This window comes from Amyelois transitella, chromosome 3, assembly GCF_032362555.1.
Source record: "Amyelois transitella isolate CPQ chromosome 3, ilAmyTran1.1, whole genome shotgun sequence".
Classification (NCBI taxonomy): domain Eukaryota; kingdom Metazoa; phylum Arthropoda; class Insecta; order Lepidoptera; family Pyralidae; genus Amyelois; species Amyelois transitella.
The window spans coordinates 2,083,031-2,105,057 of NC_083506.1; the positions used below are offsets into that span (position 1 = coordinate 2,083,031).

The window sequence follows — 22,027 nt, forward strand, 5'->3', positions numbered from 1 at the left end:
CCAAAACTGGTGTGTTTTCTATCAATTTCTCGTTATGTAGTCAATTAAGCTGTAATTTAGAACGAATAAAATGTGATTTCATTATCTGAATCTCGATTATCTAATAAACAATGCAAGTAAACTTGGCCTATGAGTCCTTTAATTTACTCAGTCTACCCCGCAAGGAATGAAGAAATGATTTGTGTCACGTCACGAATGGTACAATACAGATGACTCTAGATGTACCATTTCTTAACTTGGGAGTTAGATGAAACATTTAAACAAAACATATAACAAAACAGTAAAAAATAGTCCGTACATTGAGTAAATTAAAAAAATATATATATTACGAAGAAATAATAGTAACTGACCATGACTTTGAAAAAAAGTCTGTCTGTTTTTTGGTTAGTATGTTTGTGTGTCTGAACGGATTTAAATGAAACTTTTTTTGTTGATCTTATCACTGGCCAACATATAGGGTAAAGTTTATTTTGGAATATGGAACAGCTGATGTCGAACCATAACTGCTCAGCTAAACTATAGGAAATATCGAAAAGACGCCTTAACAAAAATTTGTTCAGCCTGATGAGAGCATTTTCTGTTAGCGTATAAAAGTCGAAGATCTGGACCACCTGATGCAGTACCATTATAGAAAAGCTAAATCATCCGAATTATGGAAAAAACGTCTTAACAAAAGATCTTCAATCATATGAGCTTTTTCTTTTTTGCGAATAAAAAGATCTGGATCATGTCATATGAAAGCCAAAGGGAAACCAGCTACTGTGTAATATGTAAGGAAATGACGTCTTAGCCAACCTGACGTCTACCTGATGATATAACGGTCCATTAGTTTTTGAGTTTATTCGATACAAACAAAAATACGAATCTTTTTTCTCTATGTAATATTAGTACGGATTATTTAATATTTTGTTGTCACCTGTATGTACCCTGGGGCTCCGTTACCGTGAGAACTTCGGCATGTAAAGTATTTTTAGTTAATCCAAATTATCTCTCGTTCGGAGAATTCATTTTGATGCATTTTCATGCATGAGAACAAATCCATCTCATTCCCATTGATGTTCTCATAGGAATGAGAATAATTAATGAGTAAAGTCATCTAGTGCAAGGTTCAATACTGGTCCATCAAGTCAAGTACCAGTGTTACAGAAGAAAAAAAACATATGCGCAAGCTTGTACCGTGTAGTTCCCGACACCAATACAAAAAAGAATAGGACCACTCCATCTCTTTCCCATGGATGTCGTAAAAGGCGACTAAGGGATAGGCTTACAAACTTGGGATTCTATTTTTAGGCGATGGGCTAGCAACCTGTCGTTATTTAAATCTCAATTCTATCATTAAGCCAATGAATATGGCTTATCAGTCTTTTCAAGACTTTTGGCTCTGTCTACCCCACATGGGATATAGACGTGACCATATGTATGTAGATATGTATGCATTTCTCTCCATACATATTCCTAGTACATATTCATAGCTGTAGTGTCTATTCGAAACAGTCGGCTCTTTCTACTCAGTAAGGGATAATAAGGACGTGAAATGTGAATGTACAGTTATAAAGGTGGATTTTAGAATAATACTATTTTTTTGAAAATAGAAAAAAAAATCACGAAAGGCGTAATCATACGATTTATATTTGAGTCAAGCGCTAACATTGACAGGGAGAAGTAAAGAACCTTACATCAGCTATCCGCATCTATACTAATATTATAAAGCTGAAGAGTTTGTTCGATCATGCGCTGCTTTCGTGTTTACTCTCAAACAGCGCGCCCTTTCTTACCTCACATTAGATAAATTTCATTTTAAAATTAACACGGGAAACTTCAAAAAATATATTTACATTGTCAAATTCGGATTTCCCAAACACATTACCGATGCTGTTATTTCCCCGTAAACAACAGGAGATTTTCTTACATCATCAAAAACCGCATGCAAATAACAGAGCACACAGTGTTGCCACAAACATATATACAAAATGAAGGCAGCAATTCACAAAAGTACATTTTGACACCTACTAGATAAGTGTACATAATCAGTTATCACATATACTATGTTTCTACTCTTGTTAGTTTAAGTAACATATAAAAATGTCAACTGTCATAATATGATTTAGATCACAATAAAATGTGGCGTTTGTGTGTTGTGTTTGTGATCTGTATAGTAGCTATAGAAAATGCGAGGGCGGAAGTTAGACGTAAGTATTATCTATACATACATACATATAATCACGTCTATATCCCTTGCGGGGTAGACAGAGCCAACAGTCTTGTAAAGACTGATAGGCCACGTTCAGCTATTTGGCTTTAAGATAGAATTGAGATTTAAATAGTGACAGGTTACTAGCCCATCGCCTAAAGGATGAATCCCAAGTTTCTAAGCCTATCCCTTAGTCGCCTTTTACGACATCCGTAGGAAAGAGATGGAGTGGTCCTATTCTTTTTTGTAATGGTGCCGGGAACAACATGGCACCTATTATCTATACTAATATTATAAAGCTGAAGAGTTTGTTTGTTTGTTTTTTTTTGTTTGAACGCGCTTATCTCAGGAACTACTGGTTCGAATTGAAAAATTTTGTGTTGAATAGACCATTTATCGAGGAAGGCTTCAATGATGCATAAAATAACTATTCCACGCGGACGAAGTCGCGGGACAGCTAGTCATAATAATAAGACTCTGCAAACTTCTTTGTTGGAAACCTTAAATTTTCTTAACTAACTGCGCCAGTTGTAATTTATTGTATACAACAATTAATGTTAGGAAAAACATTGAATTGAATACTACTTAATAACAATAAAAATTAAATATTTAATTTATTTTTCTTAATAATAATTAAGAAAAATAATAAAATGTTATGATTTTTTACTGAGAAGGATAGAAAATTCTATCTGTTCTTTTTAACTTGGGATTCACTATTAGGCACTATTTGAATCTAAACGCCTATCAGTCTTTTCAAGACTGTTGGCTCTATCTACCCCGCAAGGAATATAGACGTGATTATATGTATTTGTGTATGTTCTTTTAAATATCATAGGAGGTGACTGAGGGAGAAAAGAACTAACATATTATACATGTTAACTATCCGTTACAATTGAATAGGGATAGGCTTATAAACTTGAGATTATTCTTTTAGGCGATGGGCTAAGAACCTCACTATTTAAATCTCAATTATATCATTTAGCCATACAGCTGCACGTGGCCTGTCTGTTTCTCGAGACTGTTGGCTCTGTCTACCCCGCAAGGGATATAGACGTGATTATATGTATGTATTACTAAACGCGTATGGTATGTATTTAAGTATGTACAATTGGATTAAAGTGAAGTTTAGACTGTTAAAAACATCCATAAAGATAAACTGAAGATTTTAAATAAACAATTGTCTTTTCCAGCCGGTGATCTGAAAATAATCGGGAGGTTCAAGCGTTCCCCACATTACTGCGAACCGCCGCCATATTGGCCCCCACCACCGCCACCGCCGCCACACTGGCCCCCACATCGGCCACACTGGCCCCCACCGCCTCCGCCGCCACCTTACTGGGAATACCAACCATCCCACGACTCCTACCGTCAACCCGAGCACCAAGCGAAGCCGTGTGAAACGTGCGGTTCATCGTCAGGGTCATATGCGTCAAGTAACTCTGAAAGTGAATCGGGGAATGCTATAGCAGTCGCTGTGGCTAGAGCGAAAGCACAGAATTAAAAAGAAAATGGAAAACGTCTGCGTGTAAATGTTTTTTTTTTACCATGCATACATAAAATCACGTCAATTATTCCTTGCGGGATAGACAAACCAAAAGTCTCGCAAAGACTGAAAGGCCACGTTCATCTGTGCGGCTTGATAATGGAATTCAGATTCAAATAGTGACAGGTTGTTAGCTCATCGCCTTAAAGAAGAATCCCAAGTTTCAGTGGCGTAACTACAGTGTGGCAATGCCACGGGCTCCCAGCCGGAAGGGGCCCCCGGTCAGAGGAGAATCCCAACTCCCAACATTTCTTATTTATCATACATGTTTAGTAAAAAAAAGTTTTAGTCTTTGATTTATTTTTGTTACCTACTCAGTTTCCTACACAAGTAAAAAAAATATTAAAAATTCAAAGCTTTTGTAAAAAAAGGGTTGTAACCCAGTTTTAGAACGTACCTATCCGATGAATTTGCCACGGGCAACGAATGGTATAGTTATGCCACTGCCAAGTTTTAAAGCCTATCCCTTATTCGCCTTTTACAACCTTGTTTCTAAGCCTTGATCTTAATTGACTTGTACATGCCGTGTGGTTTCCAGCACTCCACAATAGAACTACTCCATATCTTTCCTATGGATGCCGTAAAAGGCGACTAAAGGATAGGCTTATAAAATGGGGATTCTTCTTGTAGGCGATGGGCCAGCAACTCGTCACTATTTGAATCTCAATTCCATCATGAATCCGTACAGCTGAACATGGCCTTTCATTCTTTTCGAGACTGTTGCCTCTGTCTACTCCGCAAGGGATAAGACGTGACTATATGTATATGTATGACTTTTACTATCTGCACAAGAAGAGAAACAGCTGGCACGTAGTATATTCTTTGCTTCCAGACTATTATAGAAGTGTGATAATATATGTGTGATAGATATATTTTTTTTGTAATGTTGTATTATTATGACTGAATATTTAATAAATATATTAGTTTATTATGTTAGTTTAGTTGCCTTTTTTACTATCAAACTTGGCTTTAGCTTTTAAATTTGGGATTCTTCTTTTACGCGATGGGCAAGCAATCTATCGCTATTTAAATCTTAATTCTATAATCAAGCCAAACCACCCATCGTTCCCTATCAGTCTTTTCAATATTGTTGGCTCTGTCTACCCTGCGAGGGATATAGACTATATGTATGTATGTATTTTAACTACCAAATTTAAACATGCTACAAGTGACTTCAGCGCAAATTCTTACAAGCGTCAAGCCCGCGGCATATGCTAATTTATACACGCCTTTATTAAAACGACGATTTAAAAAAACCTATAAATTTACGGCTAAACCTGTTAAGTTAGAACCGTTATATTTCTAGACTAAAGATTTGATAAACAGTCTAACATAATTAAATGCTTTTAGAAACCCGTTAAGCCCCTTTGTTGAAACATTATCAAGTTTTTGCCGACAAACGATTGTGAATTGATAATCTCTGTAATTATAATGGATGTTTTATTGAGTGAATGAGTCTCAAATTTATGTTTTAGCTAAGACTGTGATAAAGTTCAAAAGGCACCTACCTACTTCTAATTAACTAGAAGAACAGGATTTAAATCCACAGCGGTTACAAATTACTCTTTTTAGGATAACATTCATTGGAGGGAGGAGCCAATCCGCTTTGTCTTCACACGACCTACATATTAATAATAATAATTAATATATAGAATAATAGATATAAGGAATAATTAATATTTATAGAAAAAAAAAATAATTTTGTTAACTGTTCTTGATATTCATCTGCTTGACTTATCAATTATATTATTAAACGAAAAATATTAATTTTTAATAGCTGAACGTGGCCATTCAGTCTTTTTAAGACTGTTGGCTCTGTCTACCCCGCTAGGGATAAAGACGTGACCATGTGTATGTATGTGTATATTAATTTTTTCGCACTATTGTATTCTGCCATTCACTGCCACTGCAGTCGGTGACAGTCATTCACCATGTTCTTATCCTAAGTTTAAAAAAGAACCTTCATAATTTGGGTGGGTAAATCTCTTTCTCATGAATGTCGTCAAAGGCGACTAAGGCTTACAAACTTGGGATTCTTTTTTTAGGCGATGGGCTAGCAACATGTCACTATATTAATCTCAATTTTAACATTAAGCCAAATAGCTGAACGTAGTCGATTAGTCTTTCCAAGACTGTTGGCTCTGTCTACCCCGCAAGCGATATAGACGTGATGGTATGTATGTATGGTAAATCTTTATTTGCATTACATTATATCTGCCATTAAAATCGAGCCGGAAGATCAATGACATAATAACTAAATTATCGACCCGAATGAACAAAATCCAATATTTGAATGTAAGCTTAAATGTGGTATAAATATAGCTTATAAATCAAGATTGGATCACAAATTGGACCGCACCTCGCTATAAATCGCCAAAATAATCTAAGTTCAAGTTCGCAAAGCCCAAGGTTATGTGAATCAAGTTAAGCTGGTGATCCACTGGGTAGCGATATTGAGCGAAAATTAATTTTTTAATTATTTTTTAGCGATAATTGAGAACACTGAATTACTTTATTTAAAAAAAAAAAGAATTTTCGTTCTGTTTGCTCACTGGTAGAATATACAACGGAATATCAACTAAATTGTTTTCGATTACAAAAATATTGTCACAACTATAATCACTTGCGAGGAAGATAGACATAACAGTTTTTAAAAAGACTGAAAGACCACGTTCAGCTGTATGGCTTTTTGATGGACTTGTTTAAGATTGCTATAAAATAACAATAAAAAATAAAATAAGTACATAAATTTTTTAATTAGGGATTATACTGAAATACTCAATTTTCACTTCTATTTTATGATACCTCTAAGTAATTTAAATAAGCTAAATTATATAATACAATTAAACTTGAAATTCTCACATTTTTAAAACTCTTTTAAAATATAGCAGAGCTTGTATAGCGTCTACTATAAGACATGCCTAACCCTTACACCCACGCCGAGCCTTGCCGGCACTGTTATAGGTAAAATCTGTAATTATGCAAAAATATTATAACTCAAGGATTTAGGAAACTATATAACTTCCGTTCTATTGTCACGAAGCATGTGCTTTCCGGTTTGAGATGGGTCTTTAAGATGATATGCTAAACAATAGTTTTAAAAAATAGTTGTCGGTGTGAATGACCTGCTTAGCGCCTGAGGTGACATTTGAACGAAGAAAATATGAAAGAAAATTGGGTGCAACTGGGAACATGCAGTCTGTAGATTTTTAAATCTCTGATATCGGATATTATCTCTGATATTACTGAAATTCTCTCTCTCTCTCTCATTATAATCAAGTGCATTTTTTGTTTATTTTTTCAAAGCTCGTGGTTATCTTTTAAAATCAATGCTAGAGAAATAAAACCCAAGAGACGTTTATATGTGAATAGTGCATTATTTAAAAAAGATCAAAATCTTTCATAGACCTAAAAATATTAACAGCAAAGAAATCAGCCATCAATCAGAAGGAAAACAAAATATGTAAGGCAAATCCGAAAAGAATGTACGTATTGTTTGCAAAAGAATACATTGTTTACAACTCGCTTCCGTGGGATTTTCGCGAATAAAGTTTCAATGCCTCAATATACTGTGTGGGGGATGGCCTCGCGTTAAACTATAAAACTGCTTTGACCCACAAAAAAAATAACACACCCAATAACGGAATAAACAGCAAAACATGGCTTGCTTACGATTGTTACCGTTCTTTTTTGGCATCGTTTTCTTAGGATCGAGCCCATCTGCGGCCGAAGGTTGTAATTTCTTTATCGATACACTATAATCTCAGCGGGTATCACGATCGCCCGATAGATTCGCGACTCCAATATAAACACCGTTAGGTAATTGAGTCTAATGGAACCCTTTGTGTCTTTGATTTGCAGATACGGCAGGGAATGGAGCGGTCAGTGGCTTAGTTCGAGTGCCGAGGAGTCACGCCAACAAACTATGCCGGAAATATGGCATCTGCAACGGTGGCGGCTTTCAGGGAGGTTATCAGGGATACCAAGGAAACTACGGCTACCAGGGGTACCAGCAACCGTACCCTCCGATAAATATCGCGATCAGTCAGTCCCAGTCTTCCGCAAACGAGGCAGGTGGTGGTTACAGCAATGGGTATTACCCAAACAATTATCAGTTCAATGGAGGCTATCCCAATCAGAGGTATCCCAATTACCAAAGACCACCTGGCAATTTTAATAATGGCCAGGGTTCCTACAATAACCAATTTAACGGTAATTATTATGGGCCTTCTTTGGGTCAGCAAGGAGGAGGAGGGTATGGCTTCCATGGGGCGTTCTTTGATGAAGCTTCAGAAGATAATGAACAGAAAGTGAACCAGGTAGATGGAAGCGGATCAGGCGCTGGCGCCGGTGGTTACAATGATTACAATCAAGGACGTTCTAATGAAGGAAGTCCGCAAGGGAACTTTGCAGTTGCTGGATCTTTTGCAGCCGCTGGTAGACAAAATTAATTTTCCACCATTACTAATGACTAATTTGTCTTAAGTAGTTGAAGGCACGTTAAGAATTTAGTAAGTGCTTCCCTTTGATTGATTGTTTAAAAGTCAGTAAATAGGATAAATAATTTTAAACTACTGGGAAACATAAAAATCTGTTTATTATTGCGAAAGCAGTGAACGGTACATCAAAAGACATAAAGTAATAAGTTATTATACATTAAACCTCAAAAAATCTAAGCCTCGAGAAATCCAACAATGCATATTAAGTAATTCAATTTATCTTTGTTTGAGATATGCATTTAATAGAGCAAATTCTAGATTTTATTTGTGTAATATGCAAAAAAACATCTGAATAGGTATAATTCAGATTTCAAGGATATCGGAAGATCGAATCGTGTTACTAAGGATTTAGTTTTATGTGAAGTATTTATTATGCCATTTAATTTATAAGGTTCAATAAAGCTGAAATGAATCGAAAAACCTGTTTTCTTTTTTATTTCTCACTTTTATCAATAAAATGAATAGTTTTGTATGGTTAGATACTAACAGTAAAATTAGTTATTTTTACGATTGTATGATCTATGTAATATCCTATTCATAAAGGAAGCTTAAGTTATATGTATAAAATGAAATTACATATCTTTTTATTGGACTAAAATTATACAAACTTTTAAAATTTAATTTAGACAACAACAATGAGTCTTTTCTATTTATTACAAGGTTTATTTCCTATTTATACATACATAAATATAATCACGTCTATACGCCTGGCAGGGTAGACAGAACCAACAATTTAGAAAAGACTGAAAGGCCACGTTCAGCTGTATGGCAGAATGATAGAATTCAAATAGTGACAGATATTCAGCCCATCGCTTAAATGAGGAATTCCAAGTTCATTAGCAATTTCCTTAGTCGCCTTAAACGACAATAATGGTAAAGATATGGAGTGGTCCTATTCTTAATAGTCATACGTGGGGTTCATCTTACATTGGGAGGAGTTGGGGTCGGCTTATACATAATCCTGGAAAATGAAAATCTGGTAAATACGTAAGTTGAATCTACCGTGTTTCATACAGTTTGAATCATGGTTTCACATTTAGTCACTTAAACGTGCAGGTATCTTCCTCCTGGCTTTAGTCCCGTTTGCATCTTCACCTCTCTGGAGAGGAGCCCGGGGTATGCCTTTGAGCATGGATCCTAGATTGGGTGACTCAGATTTTTACACGAAGCGACTCCCGTATTGGATCCATGGTTGCCTGAATGTGCAGATTTTCTCACGACATTTTCCATCACCGTGAGAACAGTATGCAGAGATCGTGGCAAGTGGAAAGAGGTAGTCTCTGCCTACCCCTCCGGGAAAGAGGCGTGATTTTATGTATGTATGTGTGTATGTGAGAACAGTATATAACTTTGAAAATAGTCATTGGTACATGGCCGAGGTGGGATTTGAACCCGTGCCTTTCTGCGCATCACATATTTTACACACCTTACCGATGCGACCACTCTCGTACAGACCTAAACAAGCAGGTCATCTTTACAATTTACCCCTCATCTTAAGAGTATCGAGCATTAATAAGCACTTCATTCAGAAGTGTCATTAGTATACTTTTGAACTCGGGATCGTTAGTTTTCAATATCCCTTGGTCATTTTTCCACCGACGCTCTTAGCTCTCTTCACCCTCAGAATTATCACAAAAGAATTTAGTCTCAGATATTAAAACAAAAGCGTCATTATTATATGCGTGATCATCGCTTCATCTAATCAAATTACATTACCGTAATTTTCGATTACAATTTGAACCTATGTGTTGATAACGTCACAGTGACCCAGAAAGTGCGAGTGGGGGCTGTATTCTTACTATAAAAGCTAGGAGAAATGATTCGCAAGTAACCATTATCGGAGAAAGGTGTGCAAATCTGACAAGTACTGTAAGGACAATGGTAGCTACGCTCATCTATTTCTTTTCGGCGCTGGCGGCTTGCAATGCAGTGCCAATATGGATCACAGGTACGTCTTGGATAAGTATTATAAACAGGATCCTCTTAAGCGTCAGTGGTGGAGTGGTTATTAACAAATTTGGAACGCAAAAGCTTAGTGTCTAGGTTCGTATTCCAACAACATGTAGTTGTTAGTAATGACTCTAGTCGATTAAAATGCCAACCAATTCATCTTGAAGAAATCAGCACATTTATGCAACTGAATATATCCAAAATCTCCATAATTCAAAATAGGGTAAAAATTCCCTGTTGTCAGTCAGTTGTCAGGGTCACGGAGGACCGATTGTATTCACTTGTGGAATTAGGATGGTGGTCGTAGCAGACGCTCGGTTGTTCTTCAATATAGCAGAAAACCATTACACATACAAGGCCATAGAGCGAATAAGGAGATGGCGCGTCAATAATTGTTTACAAGTCAACACCAACAAGTTAATGTAATTGAATATCTTTTTGCCGTGTGGTTGCCGGCACCAATAAAAAAAAAGAATAGGACCACTCCATCTCGTTTCCATGGATGTCGTAAAAGGCGACTAAGGGATAGGCTTATAAAGTTGGGATTCTTCTTTTAGGCGATGGGCTAGCAACCCGTCACTATTTGAATCTCAATTCTATCATTAAGCCAAACAGCTGAACGTGGCCTATCAGTCTTTTCAAGACTGTTGGCTCTGTCTACCCCGTAAGGGATAAAGACGTGATCATATGTATGTATGTATGTAATACCTTTTTTACGTTTTTTTTATAGATAATATACTTATACTTCTCTGGCACACTCTGTAATATCGGTGTCGCATTGTTTGTGAACAAACAAAAGAAGATTAATAATAATATGACTAGCTCTAGATATTTCGTCTATAGAAATTTATTCCGATTTCTATGGAATCTATCTAATTTTAAGATGTTTCTTATATTCCTTACATTGCATTCAATCGCCTAAAAAATAACAAATCTTTCCATTTCTTTCACAGGAGCTGATTTCTTCCCCACGACATTAATGCGCATTGGACGTTCCCCGAGCGTTGCGTTTGGTTTCGGCAGCGGATTCAGCAGCAACATCGGCGGCATCGCGCACTCTACCGGCATCGGCTCCTCCTTCTCCACCGGCGACGCCCAGGCTTACGGCTCCGGGATGGGTGGAAGCGACAACGCGTATGCCCGAGGAGTAGGCATCGCCAATGCCAGACCGTCCTACCCACGCTACCCATTACCCTACAACAACGACTTTGGTCGCACATCTTTTGGATCTGCCGTCTCATCTGCCCAAAATATCGGAGATTACAGCTCGGCTGTCTCCTCGGCGCAGTCGCACAATGGCCGTCAATATGGAGCGGCAGCGTCAGCAGTTCAAAATGCTGGACCAGCGCGTTACCAATCAGCTGTGTCCTCAGCTCAAAATACGGGCCTAGATTACCAATCCGCAGTAGCTGCTGCTAATAGCAATGATGGACATTACGGATCAGCCATGTCAGCGGCTAATACTGGCAACTATGGTGATACTTTTGCCCATTCTAGAAATAATTTCGCTGGTTATGGAGCCGCTGTATCTGCTGCTGAAAATATCGGTGGATATAGAGCCAGTACAGCTCAGGCCGTTCAACAGCAAGGTGGAGCCCTTCAACAAAGTGGCGCTTCTAGCATCAACGCGCCTGGTATCCAGGCAGCCCAGTCACATGCCATGAACACTGGCTATTACTAGATAGAGTTTATTTTAGACTTAGTATACAATTAATATAAATTTTTAGATTACACTGACACTGAGATGACTATTGTAGTTGTACTTATCTCATTGTCTTTGTATAGACTTAAATGAGGAGTTGTCAATAAAAGACTGACAGAAATATAAAATTTGTTTATTTGAAACTTAACAAAGTAATCGTAAACCTACATATCAAATTACACCTAGCTAAAGTGATTTGTTATCAATATTCAGAGTTTTGACATTACCATAAATATGGCCATTGTCATTAACGGCTGCCACTGTCGTGATGTGACCATTTCTTGTTAAGGTAGGATCATAGTAACCTTCCACTCCTCTCTGCCAATTCCAAGAGCTTGGATTCGTCAAGCCAATGCCCTCAAAATTGAGTGGAGCGAAGAAAAATGGCAGTAGGAAAGGGTTGAAAGATGTAGAAGGAAATCCTCTGCCTGTATTAGCACTGGCTCCAGATATTGTACTTAATGCGGCTACACTTCTACCGTTACTATTCTCACCATCTTTTGCTTCTGTGACAATGGAATCATCAGCATTATCCAGCTTTGGGAAGCCAAATCTCAAGTACTTCTCAACGTCTGGATTATCAGACGAAATTGCGATGACGGCTTCTCCAGAGGGTGATGACCCTGAAATTGGGAGTAAACGTATACCTATTAATATAAATCTGCATTACTTTTTAATTCTTAAAACTTATCGGCACTAATAATTTGTCTCGATTAAAATTGATAAGGTTTGCCAAAGTAGGTATTGCCAAAGCAGAAGCTGATTTATTACATACATATCTTATAGAACTTCTAATATTTACTGCTAATATTTTTATTAAGCAGTCACATTCATTTAATGCACTCAATTTAAGTTAAATAATAAAACCATTTTTAAAAATTATACTCGTATTTAAAAATAACTGTACCTGACAAAAATATTGGAGTTCCTCGTATGATTGAAACTGAACATAACATAGACAATAATGTTATAGTAAAATCCATTTTTATGTTAACAATACAAGTAATAAATAACCAATAATACTTGTAACAATATTAACTGTACAAATCTTCTGAAGGACTATTGCATAACAAATGCGTGTATTCTCATCAAAACAACGCTTATATAGTTTGGTATGATCTATATTATAGATCATTATAGATTCTATAATTTAACAATATGAACAGAACAGAGATCGGTGACCCCTGAATGTGAGCACGATTAAAACAAAATGTTTGCAAAAAATGTACTGTTAGTACTGATCTTACCAGGAGGCTGATTGACAGGTGCTTCTGAGGCAGGAAGTCAAGTGTTTATAGCTATCATTAATTTAAAATTAAAAAAAAGTAAAAAGTGATCGATAAAAATCCTGCTCCGAACCTAACGGGTCCGTCCGTCGCTTGGTTTCACAAAAATGAAAAAAAAAATACCGTAATTTTTTATTATTAAAGTAATTACGTTTTTGAAATATTTTAAAGGGGTTTGGAACAAAGAAGCTTTAATGAGTACTACATGCTGCATTGCTAAACCTTTCTTATATACCTAACAATGAAGATATTTTGTAATCAAAACGTAATATTATTTTTAAGTTGTACCTAGTCTTGTTCATTTGATAAATCGTATCACAGCACTCAAATGTATCTTTAAATTTCTTTTCTGCCATTCCTCTTAATTATCGCAATTAATGTATTTGTATTGTATATGTATACCTAGTCACGTTTGCACCTCTATCCCTTGTGGGGTAGACAGAGCCAATAGTCAAGTCGTTCAGCTGTATGGCTTAATGATAGAATCGAGATTCAAATAGAGGCAGGTTGCTAGCCCGTAGCCTAAAAGAAGAATAGGTACCAAGTTTTATAAGCACCAAAGACCACGGCACCAAAGAAATCGAAATATTATAAGGTTGGCACAACTGGTAAATATTATCTCTCACATTACATCAAAATTAATTTAATCATTCATTCATTCATATAGTCACGTCTATATCCCTTTCGGGGTAGACAGAGCCAAAAGTCTTGAAGAGACTGGTAGGCCACGTTCAGCTGTTAAGCTTTATTGAATTGAGATTCACATAGTGACAGGTTTCTAGCCCATCGCCTAAAACGTGAAACCCAAGTTTATAAGCCCATCCTTTAGTCCCCTCTTACGACATCCATGGAAAATGAGATGGAGTGGTCCTATTCTTTGTTATGTTGGTGCCGGGAACCACGGCACCAATTAATTTAATAAACTAACTAATTACCGTAAAATATTCCTACTTTGCACCTTTAAGGTTAATTATGCTTCAATTTTCTGAAATGTTTTGTCGCTTGATATGTCCAAAACGGTGCGACATTACATTTAATTGTGAACGCACCTAAAAATATTTATTTATGAGTGAAGAAATATAACATTACTTCACTTAAAAGTATGATTTATTTTGATTTTTACAAATTTTTCGACACTTGTTATTATATAAAAAGGTAAACCATAACATTACCAGAGCATTTAAAAAGCAAGGCATAACTTTTCACAAAAAGCTTCTACAATGAAGATTGGTCGTGAAATATACCTAGGAGAACATGCTTTCCTTATTGAAATAGGAAGTAAATATAATTTTTCACCTAACTTCATCCTACGCATTTATGATATGGATCAAATTATTTTTTTTTCTTCTATCTGAAAATTCACTAAGCAAATAAACAAAGAATGTATGGAAAGGAAAGGCCTAGGCGAAGGTAACTTATCAAATCCGGGGAAGACCTGGGAGTAGGCGTACACGCATCAAATAAAGCTTCAATTCTGGTCTGGTAGTTAACAAAAAACTTGGACTGCCAAACATTTTACGCCTACGGGAAATAGACGGTATTTTATGTTAATGTCTATGTTTTGTACTTTCAATTGTTTCTGAAGTAGTTACAAACATACAATTCATAATCTTAATTTGCTTTGAAACTTGCCGTAGAAAGAAAATTAGGAATAGAACTAGGTAACTTCTCCTAAGGAGTATTCCCGGAATTCCTTCAAAAGCGAAGACTAGTATTAATAAAAGTTTCTTATCAAATAACTTTTATATACATACATACATACAATCACGTCTATATCCCTTGCAAAGACAGAGTCTACCTACAGTCTTGAAAAGACTGATGAGCCACGTTCGACTGTTTGACTTCATGTTAGAATTGAGATTAAAATAGTAACAAGTTGCTAGCCTGTCCCCTAAAAGAAGAATCCCAGGTGTATCCCAAGTCTATCCCTTATTCGCTTTTGACGACAGCCATGGGGCTGGAGTAGTCCTATTCTTTTTTCAATTGATGCCGGGAACCACACGGCATTAACTTTTAAATAATTAAGCGTTATTCCACGTGCGCGCAATAACAGTGAAAGATTTAAGTGATACGATTTCGTTCGCTAGAACAAAGTTTCTATAAAATTTATTAAAAGTACCGGTAGCTTACCTATTACAGATCTAGTTAGAATACGAGTGGGGGGCATTTCGATCGTATAAAAGCATAGAGATATATTTTACACCCATCCATTATAACTGGCGAAAGTCCAGACAGGTCATAAGAGAATCTAATTTGTTTTAATCATAATGTCAGTAAGATTAGTTGCAATTTTTGGGATACTGGCGGTGGCGAATGCTGTTCCAATATGGGTAATTGGTAAGTTGCATTAATCTGTTCTTATATGCTTTTGCATTAGATTCCCGTGTGAGTTTTTATTGTAAGATACAGGATTTTTATATAGATATATTATATATTTATAATAATATTTATAATACATATAATAACGATTTTATTCCCCACGGAGTAGACAGAGCCAAAAGGAATTTTCATTTGTTGTATATTACTTTATTGTATAAACAATTAAGCGGACTAAATTCTAAATGCATTATCTAACAGTCAACAAATAGAGTAAGCGTTAAATAAAATCATCGTTGTTATTATATGGTAATGTTAATAAAAATAAACTCGATTTTGAAAGAATCAAAAGTGAATTATTTAGTTTTCAGTAAGTTTCATTATACCAACTAAACGTGGACTTTGGTCTTGTGATGACTGGTTCCGTTTACCCCTTAGGCATCTGATCTCCGCCCGAATTAACTGGGTTACTGACTCATCCCTTCCTGGATCGTGGTCGCAGATTGATAAAACTGCAAACTAGAAGCATACTGCTAAAGTAGAGTCTGATGTCTATTTTTTGTGTACATAGCCGAGGTGGAATTGGAACCTCTATGTTTTGTGTTGATGTTGTGATTTGTATCCCGAGGTAGTCAGATACAGTCTTTCTGTATAGTATTATTTAAAGGAAACTTATACATTTTCTACTTCCACCAGCTCCAAAAAACGACCCCAGCTTTGGTCAAGCGCCCAATGTGGCGTACGGCTTCGGTAGCGGCTTTAGCAGCGACGTGGCCGGAGTCAAGCACTCCACCAGCATCGGATCATCCTTCTCCACCGGCGACGCGTCCGCTTACGGCGAAGGCCTCGCCAACACTGGGAATAACTACGCAAGAGGAGTAGGCGCTGCCAACAACTACTACCAACCTACAAATCAATTGAGGCACTCTTTCCCCGCGTCCTCGTCACTAGCCCAAGCGTACAATAGCCCTCAATTCGGCTCAGCGATTTCCAACGTTCAGAATACACCTCCTTACCAACCCCAGTACCACGGCTACCGAGCCGCTATCACAAACACAGTGGACAATGGCCAGTACCAAACTGCTTTATCTTCAGCCCAAAACGTGCAAGGTCAAGATTACGAATCCGCCGTTTCCGCGACCCAGCAAGGTCTGGGTTACAACTCGGCTATTTCTAACGCTCAGTCAGTGAATGGTGGTGGCTTGCGTTCAGCCACTGCCGCTTCTCAAGACGTGAACGGCTACAAAGCCAGTACAGCTCATGCTGTCCAGCAAAATGGTGCGTCTCTTCAGAACAGCGGAGCTACTACCATCAATGGCCCAGGCATTCAAGCCGCGCAGTCACACGCAATTAGTTATTATTAAATTTTAAAGACTGCACTTGTGTAATGTGTTGAAGTTGCCTTACAAAGTCAGACCTTTGGTTAAAATTATTAAAGAAATTTGTTCACAGAAATGAACGTTTCAAAAAATTTGTTCACGGAAGTGTATGTATTATTTGTATTTGAATAGGTGACTTACGTTTTGGGCTGTGTTGAGATGTGAATTTCATAACATTTTTTTAATTGTGTAAAGTTTTGTCAATATTCTGATAGATAGTCTGATTACTGAAAAATTGTAATTATATAATTTAAATATAGAGACGACTACATTTAAAGTACTTGTCTCTATTATTTAATTTAGTAAGTCTATCAAATTTATTTATAATAATAAATAATAACAGTAACACAATTTCGTGTAAACTTATTTATTACCCTGTATCATCTACAAACAACAATAATTGTCACTAGTTATTCTTAGGTCTACTGTTATACCTGATGGTTTTCACATTGCCATACACGCGACCGTTATCGTTCACAGCTGATACCGCACTAATCGCGCCCGGTCCCGAAAAACTTGCCTCTGGAAAACTCTCGAATCCTTTGAATAAATTCATTGGTTCAAAATTGCCCAATCCGATGCCTTCGAAATTCAAAGGGTTGAAAAATAGAGGGGATAGGAATGGGTTGAACGCTGAAGTGGAAACAAAACTACGGCCTGTGCCGGCCGCGGCTTGCCCAGGGGAAGCGATGCTGAACGATTTTCTAATAACTCCTGGATTTCTGTTTGAGACGGTTCTTTGATTAATAGTTACTCTGGGATTCCCGTTTGATATCACCCTTTGGTTCATAGACTTGGGGAACTTAGATGAGATGTATTGAAGGACTGCTGGGTCATTGGACGATATTGCTACCACTGCATTTCCGGAAGGCGACGACCCTGAAATATCATATTTAATCACTTATTTCAAATCAGGCAACATGGGTCATTACAGTCATATTTACAATTTCAGTATGTACCAGATAAAAATTTTCTGATTTCTCTTGGAACTGAAAATGTAAATAAATAAACTTTAAGACATAATTTAAAAAGTAAACAATTAGAATAAATCAATACTTATTATTTTAACTTTAAAGTTAGGTAGATGCAATACAATTTAGGATAAAATCGTTTAAGACGAGATAATTTATTTGATCCTTTATTAAATACTGAGCCGGTCGAGGCTATTTATATTTAAGGAAAGAAACAAAAAAATCGGAATAATATATTATTTAGATTTTAGATTTTTTTAATCTCAGCTTATGCTGGTAACCTAATAACCATTACGGCCGTCAACCAAGTAAATGATACATAATTTATTCTGTATGTTGTAAGTCAGTCGGTCCGTTTTCGTCAATTTGAAAAAACTTTCTAATTAACCGACATGTATTTATTTATATATATTTTTATTATTATAAGTAACAAAGATGACCCACAAAACCATATAAAGTACCAACCTTTCAAAACGACAGGGATGGCCTGTACATTGCAGAAAATCGCTATAAACACGACCACATTCAGCGAACTCATTTTAAATACACAAAAATATTTGACAAGAACCAAATTTCACACAAATGATACACTAACACCTACACACTGGTTTATATACGCCAGTATAGCCAGGCTATTTGGAAATTAAAGAAATTCACCGTACATTGAACTCGAACTTGTAATAATAGGCTATATTATCTCTTGAAAAATTTGTATTATGGTATAAATTTGCACTGTGGTCAAGAGAATAACCTCTACTGTTCATAAAATCTACCATAGACCACTTATATGGTCCCCAAAATACTGTTACCCGTTTAATCATTCAGCTTTATTTGACAAGAGAAATAAATAAAACTGCGTTTAACCTTTCCATTATTTATTCAAGTTTACAAAAGCTATATTTTAATGTGTCATCTTTTACTAGTGTTCTCGTATTGAAAGGATTTTTATAACAATCTTATATACAATTTTATTTACACCTAGCATATTAATTAGGTATGGAATATATCTTCTTTAAAATCTATGAAAGAGTGGTCATGTTCTGCTCGCTCGGCTCACTGGCGGCTGTTACCACGAGCCTCTATTGGGTCAGTCAAGGTTCCTACAGAAACCGACTCCCGTCTGAACTTCGCAACCTGTGCAGGGAATCATATTTGATGACTGTAACACATCCAGTGCCGTGTGGTTCCCGGCACTAGTACAAAAAAGAATAGGACCACTTCATCTCTTTCCTATGGATGTCGTAAAAGGCGACAAAGGGATAGGCTTACAAACTTGGGATTCTTTTTTTAGCATCGCCTAAACCTAGCAAGCAACCTGTCACTATTTGAATCTGAATTCTATCATTAAGCCAAATAGCTGAACGTGGCCTATCAGTCTCTTCAAGACTTGGTTGGCTCTGTCTACCTAACAAGGGATATAGACGTGACCATATGTATGTATGTATGTATCCAGTTGCTGAGTGTATAGGTTTCTTCACGATGTTTTCCGTCGCCGTAAGAGCATCGGTTAGTATCAAACTAATGTATGTACATAACTCTGAAAGAAGTCACTGGTACATTACTGCTTTAGGATTTGAACCTGCGCTTCCCTATGCATCATGCACTTTCATTCAACCAGTAACGCTATAAGTAAGTAAGGGTCACTAAGTATATGCTATGAAAAAAAAAATGGCAAAGTTTTTTTACCTATTTGGTTGTAAAATTTTATGACATATAATTTTAAAGTTTGAAAGTCAACAATATTAATAAACTATAAATTAAAATAAATATAATACATAGATCGTTTGATATATTCGATGTACGGATAGGTCAAACGATGTCAAAAATCTGTTAGTGTGCTCAAAATGCATTGCGCCTTAGAATCGCAATTCTAATTTTGTGAAATATTTACATATAAATTCATTTGTTTTAAAAGCGGTTCCCGGCATTGCCGTTTGGTTTACGGCACCAATAGAAAAAAAAAATAGGACCACTCCATTTTTTTCCCTAGGTTGTCGGAAAAGGCGACTAAGGGATATGCTTATACTTAACATAACTTGGGATTCTTCTTTTAGGCTGAGCTAGCAACCTATCACTATTTGAATCTCAATTCTATCATTAAGCCAAATAGCTGAACGTGGCTTATCAGTCTTTTTAAGACTGTTGGCTGCGTCTACTCGCAAGGTATATAGACGTGATTATATGTATGCTTTAAAAGTTATATGAGAATAAGTATAAAAATAATAGAAAATAGAACATTTCAACCTTGTTTCTTCTCAGACAATGCAGGTCAAACCTAATAAAAGCGGGTTAATAAACTTAAAATTCGAAAAAGCAAAATAACCGTGTATTATATTATTTTAGAATCGTGATTTACAGCCAAAATCTAACCTCTGAACTGTTTTTATCGCAGTATCACTATCATTAAGAGAATTTATTCAATCCTAACTACCTGCTATATTTAAGAATCATGTCACTGACTGAGTTATTACACACATACATATAGTCGCGTATACATACATATAGTCGCGTAAACCCTTGCGGGGTAAACAGAGCCAACAGTCTTGAGAAGGCTTAAAGACAACGTTCAAAAATGTAGCTTAATAATAGAATGATATACAAATTCTCAAATTGTGACAGGTATCTAGCCTATGCCCTTAACAAAAATCCCATGTTTATAATCCATCCCTTATTCGCTTTTTACGACATCCATGAGAAAAAGATGGAGTGGTCCTATTATCTTTTATTTAGATTTATTGGTGGAAATTATTTTATGTATATACATACATATGTACATATGGTCATGTCTATATCTCTTGCGGGGTAGACAGAGCCAACAGTCTTGAAAAGACTGAATGGCCACATTTAGCTATTTGGCTTAATGATAGAATTGGGATTCAAATTGTGAAAGGTCGCTAGCCCATCGCCTTAAAGAAAAAGCCCATCCTTTAGTCGCCTTTTACAACATCCATGAGTAAAAGATGGAGTGGTCCTATTATTTTTTCTTTAGATTTATTGGTGGAAATTATTTGATGCACCAGTGTATGTTTGTGGAATAATCAAATTACCAAACACCGACATCAAGACATAATTTAATATTGGGATTTCAAATCATCTACATAGATACAGTTATCCAATTGACTCTTAAACATCTTAACATGAAGCAAAAAGCCGATAATTGCATCGACAATTGCTGGTTTCAATCTACTGTCACAACTTAAAGAGGTACTAGATATACATATATCGGTTACTTTAAGGGCTTTTTATCTGAAGAGTACATACATACATTTAATCACGCCTTTTTACCGGAAAGGTAGGCAGAGACTACATTAAGATCCCCGGTAAAGTCTCACCAGGGAGCCAGTAGGCATCATGGTAGAATGCGTAGTCGAACCCATGATGCCTTCAAAATGGCAGGAAGGCAGCGCCGGAGGGGTTTTAGTGCGGTAGGCTGTCCTTAGGTGCCAGGAGTCCCACACTCCCCTGAATGAAGACCCAGGGGAATCCGTAAAAAGGAATTCCGTTCCGTCAAAAAAAAATAATAGGCAGAGACTACATCTTTCCACTTGCCACGATCTCTACATATTTCCTTCGTTTCATCCACATTCATAACTCTCTTCATGCAAACTCGGCGGCAAAGGGTCAGGTCAAGAGTACCCGAAACCGCTGAGATGAAGAGTACCTACATATGAAAACCTTGATATGAAGTTACCTACGTTCGTCTTTTACGTCATTCCCTTTTCAGCTTTCACCACTTACACTAGTATATGTATATAATTTCTTTTTTATAAGTGAAGTATTTATATCAAAAATTTAATTAAATCTTTAGACAAGCAACCTGTCACTTTTGAATCTAATTACCATTATTAAGCCTGCACGTGGCCTCTTAGTCATTTCACGACTGATGGCTCTGTCTACCCCATAACGAATAAAGAAGAGATAATATGTTTGAAGAATATCGACGAACTTGCATGAAGTGACTTATGAATGAGTATGCAGGGATTGTGGTAAGTGGAAATATGTGTTCTGTGCCTACCCCTACAGCAAAGAGGCGTGATTTATGTATGTATGTATGTAGAATACATGTTGTAATGTCAGAAAATCCAACCCACTTACTCATTCTTCTGCACTATAATTATTTTGTGCCATCAATTCAATAATTTCGAATCTCAACATGAATATTTATACTAATTCCTAGGTGTTAAAATGGT

The 22,027-nt window shown here is 36.5% G+C and overlaps 4 protein-coding genes across 4 annotated transcripts; all 4 read left to right on the forward strand.

Moving 5' to 3' along the window:
* The first annotated feature begins 2,088 nt into the window (after positions 1-2,088).
* On the forward strand, positions 2,089-4,675 carry LOC132902963 (uncharacterized). The gene is made up of 2 exons (XM_060950057.1): positions 2,089-2,189; positions 3,382-4,675. Exons 1-2 carry the CDS (start codon positions 2,120-2,122, stop codon positions 3,690-3,692), a joined length of 381 nt encoding a protein of 126 aa, XP_060806040.1. The 5' UTR covers positions 2,089-2,119; the 3' UTR covers positions 3,693-4,675.
* A 2,262-nt stretch (positions 4,676-6,937) lies between these two features.
* On the forward strand, positions 6,938-8,518 carry LOC106133494 (ATP-dependent RNA helicase A). The gene is made up of 2 exons (XM_013333237.2): positions 6,938-7,466; positions 7,596-8,518. The coding sequence occupies exons 1-2, from the start codon at positions 7,394-7,396 to the stop codon at positions 8,183-8,185; spliced, it is 663 nt and encodes a 220-aa protein (XP_013188691.1). The 5' UTR covers positions 6,938-7,393; the 3' UTR covers positions 8,186-8,518.
* A 1,489-nt stretch (positions 8,519-10,007) lies between these two features.
* LOC106133457 (uncharacterized) lies at positions 10,008-11,975 on the forward strand. The gene is made up of 2 exons (XM_013333187.2): positions 10,008-10,181; positions 11,137-11,975. The coding sequence occupies exons 1-2, from the start codon at positions 10,112-10,114 to the stop codon at positions 11,862-11,864; spliced, it is 798 nt and encodes a 265-aa protein (XP_013188641.1). The 5' UTR covers positions 10,008-10,111; the 3' UTR covers positions 11,865-11,975.
* A 3,463-nt stretch (positions 11,976-15,438) lies between these two features.
* On the forward strand, positions 15,439-16,851 carry LOC106133456 (uncharacterized). Its single transcript, XM_013333186.2, has 2 exons — positions 15,439-15,508; positions 16,184-16,851. Exons 1-2 carry the CDS (start codon positions 15,439-15,441, stop codon positions 16,849-16,851), a joined length of 738 nt encoding a protein of 245 aa, XP_013188640.2.
* Positions 16,852-22,027: the final 5,176 nt, after the last annotated feature.

Coding starts and splice junctions, on each gene's coding strand:
- LOC132902963 (XM_060950057.1), top strand. CDS start 2,120: ATGTGGCGTTTGTGTGTTGTGTTTGTGATCTGTATAGTAGCTATAGAA. Junction 2,190..3,381: donor TGCGAGGGCGGAAGTTAGAC/GTAAGTATTATC, acceptor TGTCTTTTCCAG/CCGGTGATCTGAAAATAATC.
- LOC106133494 (XM_013333237.2), top strand. CDS start 7,394: ATGGCTTGCTTACGATTGTTACCGTTCTTTTTTGGCATCGTTTTCTTA. Junction 7,467..7,595: donor GAGCCCATCTGCGGCCGAAG/GTTGTAATTTCT, acceptor TTTGATTTGCAG/ATACGGCAGGGAATGGAGCG.
- LOC106133457 (XM_013333187.2), top strand. CDS start 10,112: ATGGTAGCTACGCTCATCTATTTCTTTTCGGCGCTGGCGGCTTGCAAT. Junction 10,182..11,136: donor AGTGCCAATATGGATCACAG/GTACGTCTTGGA, acceptor TTTCTTTCACAG/GAGCTGATTTCTTCCCCACG.
- LOC106133456 (XM_013333186.2), top strand. CDS start 15,439: ATGTCAGTAAGATTAGTTGCAATTTTTGGGATACTGGCGGTGGCGAAT. Junction 15,509..16,183: donor TGTTCCAATATGGGTAATTG/GTAAGTTGCATT, acceptor TACTTCCACCAG/CTCCAAAAAACGACCCCAGC.